General features: G+C 41.5%; 1 protein-coding gene across 1 annotated transcript in view; it reads left to right on the forward strand.

Moving 5' to 3' along the window:
- Positions 1-8284, forward strand: part of MEX3C (mex-3 RNA binding family member C) — a 34958-nt gene extending 26674 nt beyond the window's left edge. Inside the window, 1 exon segment of the mRNA XM_026666347.2 lies at positions 4739-8284. Within this exon segment, the coding sequence (XP_026522132.2) occupies positions 4739-5967 (1229 nt within the window). The 3' untranslated portion in view covers positions 5968-8284.
- Positions 8285-8537: the final 253 nt, after the last annotated feature.

Genomic DNA, 8537 nt, shown 5'->3' on the forward strand with positions numbered 1-8537 from the left:
CAATTATTTATTATCTCTTTGTTGCCCCTTGTATTCTACCCCAAAAAAGCTTTGGCTATTATAAGATTAATGTATAGTTATTTTAAAAAAATATTTGGCCCCATTTGGACATTATCACTTAGTGGTATACAGTGGAACTTCTGGTCACAACCGTAATCTGTTCCAGGACTTCGGTCACAACCCAATTTGGTCGTGACCGGAAGCAACACTGACTGTGCATGCATGGACCCCAAAAAAATGGTGTGGAAGAGGAAATCGCCATGGCAGGGAAAATTGCCGCGGCTGTGTTTGGCCGCCACCTGAAGGTGTATTCGCGACCAGATGCAAAAAAAAATTCCGAAATTTTTGTTCGTCACCCAATTTGGTTGTGGTCAGAAGCGTTCACGACCCGAGGTTCCACTGTACTCACTTTTGTTGCCAGGGGTTTAGGCTTTAATGGCTGTGTGTTGCGTTATTTTGAGGGGACAGCACATTTATACTGTTACACAAGCTGTATACCCACTACTTTGCATTGTAGCCAAGTGTCATTTCTTCAGTGTTGTCACATGAAAAGATATACTTCAATATTTGACAGAATTGTGAGCGGGTGTACTCACTTCTGTGATATAGTTTCATAGAGGAAGTTGCTTACAACTGATAGATTGTTCCTAGTGTGACTTCAAAGGAATTAATTGCACACTCCTCTCTTCTCCATTCCATATGTATAATTGGCAATATTTCATTTTGTTTAGCTTAACAAAGTTCATGTTCAGAAAACTGATCCTTTTTACCTAGGTTCAGCTGACCCTACTCTGTATAGCTATAGTGTAATAGGCCACAGAAATATAACATCTGCTAGCTAGAAAGTAAAGTATTTGAAATAAATAACTTTGCACGTATTTGTTTTTGATGACTCCACTTTCTACATGGAAGCTTTCAAAGTATTTGACATTTTTGTGGCAATGATTTGGAGACCAAGGATGATTGACAGAACAGATGTTGTAAATGGGCCATAGCTGATGGTTGGGTAACATCCTCCCCTCCCCAGAAAAAAAATATTCCTTAAGAGTTATTTATAAGTCCAGACCTGAGTAGCACTCAAGATCTGTTTTTCAAAGTTTCTATCGTGTTGTAATTTTTTTATGTCAGAGTGATGGAAGCTTAAATGGAAAGAATCAAAGTCTCTACATTCACCAGATTTGAAAAACAATCTCATCCAGAAAGAAATCAGGCAGAACAGAACAGTGTGCAGGGGTGAGATCACTAGGCTGGCAAGGTAGTTTGTGCCCAGTTTCAGCCTTCAAACTCATTTTCTCCCCTTCCTCCTTCTGTTCCAGTGGTTGCATCCCTTAAAGGAGGCTATATATGAATCTAATTAGTCATGCTGGCTGGTTCTGCTGGGAGTTGTAGTTTAGTGGGTCAAGGAATGAACATTCATCATTGTAGCTTGTATGTGTCACATAAGTGGGTGATATGCTTGCACAGGACTATCATCAAGAGCTTAAACAAGCATTTTGTTTACTTGATTGAATCCTATCACTTGACTTCTCCAAGGCTTCTCAGAATTCATGTTGATGACACAGATGTCATTTTGATATGTGCATTTTCTGATTAATACCCACTTTTATTTGATCCTTGTAGCTTAATTCTGTTAAGAATTCTTCAAGCACCTTCTTCTCATCTTCGGTTTAGTATGTCAGATGGGTCTTCATTGTAATCCTGTCAACTAATATCTGTGTTTGTTCAACATCTTTTCTTTCAGATGACAAACCACCAGCTCTCGGGGACAGTATCCTTTGTTAAGGCTGCACTTTCACTAAGTTTTTCCAGACATTGCGGTTTTCATTTGGCCACCAGGGTGGTGGCTCTTTGGCGCCAGATTTAGGCCAACTCACTGTGGCCAACTCATCATGGGTCAATTCGATGTATCAATTGTTTCATTTAGTTACTTTTACTATTAGTGACCACCTTTTTTTTTTTTTGAAATTATTGTATTTTTGGATTGACTTGATGTTATTATTACTGGTCGCAGTCCTGTCGAAATTAATTTAAGGTTTGTATCTGTTTGAATTGTCCCACAGTGAGTTGTCTCATGGCCAGTTGTCCCATTCCGCTTCTGTCATTTGTTTCTCTCAGAGTTACATTGTCTGACTTTGCCTGTGCATTCTGGTCTTTCAGTCACTTCCGTTATGGACATTCACCCCAAAATCTGGTTTAGGACTGCTCCTTCAGTCCAGTGCTGCCATTGGCTCACTGTGATGACAGACGCCTGAAGACTAAGTTTGGGAGCTCATTGGACAGATTGCTCAGTCTAAACTCATTAAGCGTATTACAACTATTGGCTGCATGTAAATGGTCTTGAGTTAATGTTGTTGTAACCAAAGCAATGCAGATTTTTAAACCCTCTCTGGGGCACTGATTCTTGAGATTATGTACCATTTCTTTTCTCTGACCTTAAAGTTTTGGAGATAGTAGTTGGGCCTGGTGCATTATTTCAAAGCATAATGTCAATATTCTTGTAATCCAGACATCACTGCTAGCTTCCATAGCAGTTGGATTGAGATGAAGATACTCTGGGAGACATATTTCTCCTTGCATGGACAGCACAGCCTCTAGGTTTTTCAAATTTTCCATTTCTGCTCTTCGGTGGAAATGTCACCAGGTGCACATTTGCACATTGTTTCCATGAATCCCTTGAAGGCCAAGGTGAACACCTTTTCATCTTCCCTCACTCTTCCCCTTTCTTAGCTCACGCTTCTCAATGGGAAGGATTTCTCCTCGTGGGACAGGAGATAGAAAACAGTCCTGCCTCTCTTGCACCTGCTTCTTCCCTACGGGTCTTTCCCCGTGGAGCATTTTCAAAGGAACTCTTGGCAATTATATAGGCTGCACATTGCCTCGGACCCAGGATTCTTATTCCTGTAAATAGAATTAAACATTAGCTTGTTTGAAGTTGTTGTTTTTTTTGTCCCGGCTCCTATCCATCAAAGGTTGCATTTAATTTTTTTGTTTTCTCCCATGTCTCAAGGCCTTGCTCTTGTTTCTACCCATTCCGTTCTAAGGCAGTTTTTGGTTTGTGTTCACATTCGATTGAGCTTTTTGGTCCTATCATTAAGTGCTTTAATCTAATTAACACCTGTTAAGACCTTTCTGGTTTGTAATCTCTCCTCTCATAGGAGTCCTGGTAGTGCAATGGTTAGAATGCAGTATTGCAGGCTGACTCTGCCCATAACCAAGGGGTTCAGTCCTGACCGGTTCAAGGTTGACTTAACCTTCCATTCTTCCGAGGTTGGTAAAATGAGGATCCAGATTGTTGGAGGCAACAGGCTGACAATGTAAACCTCCTAGAAAGTGCTGTAAAGCACTATGAAGCGGTATATAAGTCTCAAGTGGTATTGCTGCTGCTATGCTATCTCTGTTTTGAGACCCATTCAAACGCATGCCTCCTCTATACAGTCCTCACCCTGAATGTGTCATTCTTTCTTGCCCTATAGCAGAAAGCCAACCCCATAAGTTTGGTCCTTGGGTCACATATGCATTCATGCCAAACCCTGGAAATGCCGCATTGATTATACAGAATTGAACCCAAAAGTGGAGATACAATTAGGACCAAGGTGAATCATGCTTTCCACCAAAATGTCTATCCAGAAAGTTCTAGTACTAGAAAGTTCCTGGTTTCACATAGCACTTAAGACTTCACATGACGGCAATGTGACACGGCGCGTTTGACACCCGTATTCTGTACCCTTCAAGCTTTGACCATGCATTTGCCTATTCTTCCAATTAACCCATTGATGCTCATGTTTTATTCAGCCTTACATTCTATATTCAGCCTTTTGTTTTGGGCAGCTTTCCTTGATTGACTTCCGTCAGAAAAGGTTCCTGGCTTTACTTAATGTAGTCATTAGTTGTTTAATTAATTCAGCCATTAATTTTAACATAGTCAAATTATTATTAATATGCAGTGATTAAAAGTAATGCTTCATGGAGAGAAGGACATTGTAAAGATAGAAGAAATTCAGGAAATAACAGTAAAATGGCTTCTATGTGATCATTTGCTTGTAAATAATTATTTTTAAGTAGCCCACCTGTCAGGTTTTTCAAAAGCTGTTTTATTTGTACAAACCACAAGTGAGTAACTTGTTTAGGTGGGCCAGGAAGCTCCTAAAGCTACCTTCAGCTAATTAATCGTCACACCTGATATGGTATTTATTTCCCAGAAGCTTCAATTTTTGCAGAGAATGGGATGCCAGTCTCTATGAAGTTACTTGACTTGACAAGGAAAAGACTTCTGTTGGATTTAGCTTGAACATATTGTGGATCATAGGGACTGTAAAAATACAGGCAATCTTTTTTTTCAGTGGTCATTAAGCAAATTGCACAGTCATTAAGTAATCTCATTGCTCACCGTGGGGAGTTTTTGCCAAAAACTGAAAGTTAATACCGGTTTTAAGCAAACAAAACCATCCTAAATTGTGGTCATGTGACTACAAGATGCTGAAAACAGTCGTAAATGTGGGCTGTTTGCCAACCACCCGAAATGCGGTCATGTGACCACAGGGAGCAGCGTCCATTGGAACTTCAGAAATGGGTCATAACTACCCTTTTTGGGGAGGGGGCGTCTGTTGTAACATTGAAAAACTACCAGTCATAAGTTGAGGACCACCTGTAATTTAGGAGTTGGGTTTTTTTTAATGCTAAAAAAGAAATTAAATCTATTAAAGTGTTTGTTTTGTTTGTTTCTGTCTCCTTGCTGCAGGTTGCAAAATAAAGGCCCTAAGAGCCAAAACCAATACGTACATCAAGACACCTGTGCGTGGAGAAGAGCCTGTTTTTGTGGTCACCGGACGCAAAGAAGACGTCGCCATGGCCAAAAGGGAAATACTTTCTGCTGCTGAGCACTTCTCCATGATAAGAGCTTCGCGCAACAAGAACGGCCCTGCTCTGGGAGGGCTGCCTTGTAACCCCAACCTGCCAGGCCAGACTACAGTCCAGGTCAGGGTGCCTTACCGTGTCGTCGGGCTGGTGGTTGGCCCCAAAGGCGCTACGATCAAAAGAATTCAGCAGCAAACCCATACCTACATAGTTACTCCCAGTAGAGACAAAGAGCCAGTTTTTGAGGTAACCGGCATGCCTGAAAACGTAGACCGGGCCCGGGAAGAGATAGAAATGCACATCGCCATGCGCACTGGAAACTACATTGAGCTCAACGAAGAAAACGATTTCCATTACAACGGTACAGATGTCAGTTTTGAAGGAGGAACCCTTGGATCTGCCTGGCTTACTTCCAACCCAGTCCCACCTCCCAGTCGCGCCCGGATGATTTCCAATTACAGAAACGACAGCTCCAGTTCCCTAGGCAGCGGTTCCACCGATTCCTACTTTGGAAGCAATAGGTTGGCTGACTTCAGCCCAACCAGTCCATTTGGCACTGGCAATTTTTGGTTTGGGGAGACTTTGCCTTCCGTGGGGGCAGAGGATCTGGCCGTCGACTCCCCCGCCTACGATTCCTTGCCAACCCCTTCTCAGACCATCTGGACACCTTTCGAACCCGTCAACCCACTCTCCAGTTTTGGTAGCGAACCTGCTAGTAATGTGAAATCTCCGCGGAAAGGGAGCCAGCCTTCCACCCCTCGCTTGTCGCCGACCTTTCCCGAGACCTTGGAACATCCCCTCGCCCGCCGAGTGAGAAGCGACCCGCCCAGCACCGTCAACCAGGTTGGCCTTCCCATCTATATCCCTGCCTTTTCCAACGGTACCAACAGCTACTCCTCTTCCAACGGTGGCTCCACATCTAGTTCCCCTCCGGAGTTAAGACGGAAGCACGACTGCGTGATCTGTTTTGAGAACGAAGTAATCGCTGCCCTGGTTCCATGTGGCCACAACCTTTTCTGCATGGAGTGTGCCAACAAGATCTGCGAAAAAGAAGCACCATCTTGTCCAGTTTGCCAGACAGCTGTTACTCAGGCGATTCAAATTCACTCTTAAATATATAGAGATATTATATATGGACTTTTTAAACTCTTAATGGCTTGGATGTAATGGTACCCCCTAAGTAAACTTATAATGAACTCAGACTGTGATTGGGGCTTTCTTGAGATTAGGCTAACAGTTGTTTGAAAAGCATGTACTCTTTTCCCAAAAAAAAAAAAAAAAAGGCTTTGTTCAGTTAACCTTATAGGCCTAAGCCAATCTTTCTCCATTTTGGTTGCAGTTGTGGTACCTCTAGCAAAGTCCTGGAAAGGAGCCGTGGTGTTGTTGGAAGGTCTTTAGGGCCTTAGGTCTGTTTTAAAGAGCAGGGAGCGTACAGTGAGCATTTGCAGTCTGTCCAGATCTTGGACAAAGTATTTCTAGTAACGGCAGTGAAAGCGAAGTCTCGCATAGCCCCCGAGTGTAGAAATTCTTATTGGCGGGAGGGAGGGGGAGAAACGGTGCAAAGGATCATGAATGTTTCAAAAATAACTTCCAGTGCTGCCTTCTTTACACTGCCAGTTTTTTCAGAGCAGGTTTGGGGGGGATGCGTTAGTTGTTTTTTTTCCCCTCCCTCTTTACACAACAATAACAGGCTTCATTTATCTAACGGTTGCAAATACTTTTGCCGCCCGTCAATTGGTTTCCTGCCATTTGAGCGAGTAGTCGCCTAGCGAGAAGTTTTTATTAACCGGATCATGGTTCATGGAAGGAGGATGAGCCTCTTCTCATCCAGTAGTATGCAATTTGAGGCATGGTTAAGCGAATCAGGAAACGTGTGGGTCTTCCATTGCTGAAGCCTGGGAAAAGCCTTCTCTGTTTCAAATCATTGCCAAGGGACACGGGAGCTCCGGACGCGGGAAGTGGGGGGAGGAGGAGAGGCACCCCATTTGTAGCAGTTTGGTTATTTATTGGCGGGGAGCATCTTGGATGATGCTCTCCACATGTGAATTGCTACTACCTTCCATGGAAGGGAAGGCCTCCCTTTGTGCCCTCCGTGTTCATCACACCCGATGCAATTCATGCTGTGAATTGTCATGCTGTGGCGTGTCCGTTAGGGATCCCCTTCCCCGCCCATTTCTGCTTCTTGCGGATCCACCCCCGCTTTGTGGTGGGAGGAAGGGGAAGTCGAGAGGGGTTTGCATCCCTCATGTCTAGAATGAGGGCTCTGACATTCCATTGGCTCACGTGATCAAGGTGTTCTTAACTATTTTAGCGAATATCAAGAGTATAAGAAAATGTGAATCATTTTTGTTACAACCACACTTGCACATTATGTGAAACTTGTCTTTTTAGTTTTAATCATATGGGGGGGGGGGAATAACATCCACCGTTTTGTATCGATGATAAATAGCAGTGACTGAGACCCAGCAAAACGGTTTATTTCATTTCAAAACTATACTTCCCTCTATCAAAGGGGGGGGAAAATGACCTTCTCTATTGATTTCTTTAATGTACATTTCACCCTGTGGATGTTTCTCCTTCCAGCACTTCATCCTCAGAATTTCCCCAAATCTCTGCTGGTGTTTTTAAAGAAACACTCAGATGTTCTGATGGGTTTCATTTTTCTTCTTCTTCCTCTTCCCTCTTCCTCTCTTTCTCCTTTAAAAAAAAAAAAAAAAAACCTTCTGTCTGTCCTTCCTCTTATCCCCTCTCTTTTTTTGAGCAATATCTTCCCAAGATGAAATAATTTTTTCTCAGAATAGCAAATTCTATGCGTATTGAACTAGTGAATATACAGAAATCTTTATTTTTTATTTTCCACTTGAAAGAGTTACATTTCGTATAAAAAAAAAGTTTACAGATAATGGTTTTTATTTTATGATTTTTTTTTCAGTATAAAAGTTGCCTTGATGGCATATAATATTATGACATTATGAGATGCATAACTTTAACGCTAATAGCTTGTAGGATAGTTAAATGTCAGTATTGAAATCTTAATCTTTAGCCGAGTCTTGTAGATATGAACAATCTCATTTACCAAGCATGTATTTTGTATATTGTTGCATTGTACACTGCAGCTAATAAGCCAAGGATTCAACATTAGATGCGTGTACTGTTTCTATAAACCACAGACTTCAGAATGACAAAGCTCAATATGGTTTAGTATTTGCTAATTTTACTACACTCTTTTTGTTATGTATATGTAGAAAGGTCATAGGGATTATAAATTCAATTTGAGTAAAGTTTAAAAAAAAGCATATATTTTATGATAAAGGGCCTTTAACTTATGATGGCCAAAGCACTGATATTATATATTTGCTGTAAAGAGAATTATAAGAGTTTTATTTTTCTGATATTAAAAAGTTACTTAATAAAGACTTGTTTCCATTAACTCGAACTTTTTCTTGATATTGCACTTTTCACCATGAGTGGTTGTCAAGGAGGTTTTATATGTGAAATGGTATCTAGACCACCGCATTTACTAATATGTTACAACACAGGATATTTAGATAATTGAGGTGTCAGGATTCCAGCAATCGCCCTTATTAAATCATGAGTCTTGAGCCAAACTTCAAAAAGCTTCAAAGAATTCATTAGGAGCGACATATTGGCATGACCTGATTCTGAGACACGTAATTCACTGT

This window comes from Notechis scutatus, chromosome 2 (genome assembly GCF_049901735.1).
Source record: "Notechis scutatus isolate UNSWTSFEM ecotype Mainland chromosome 2, rNotScu1.2, whole genome shotgun sequence".
Lineage (NCBI taxonomy): Eukaryota > Metazoa > Chordata > Lepidosauria > Squamata > Elapidae > Notechis > Notechis scutatus.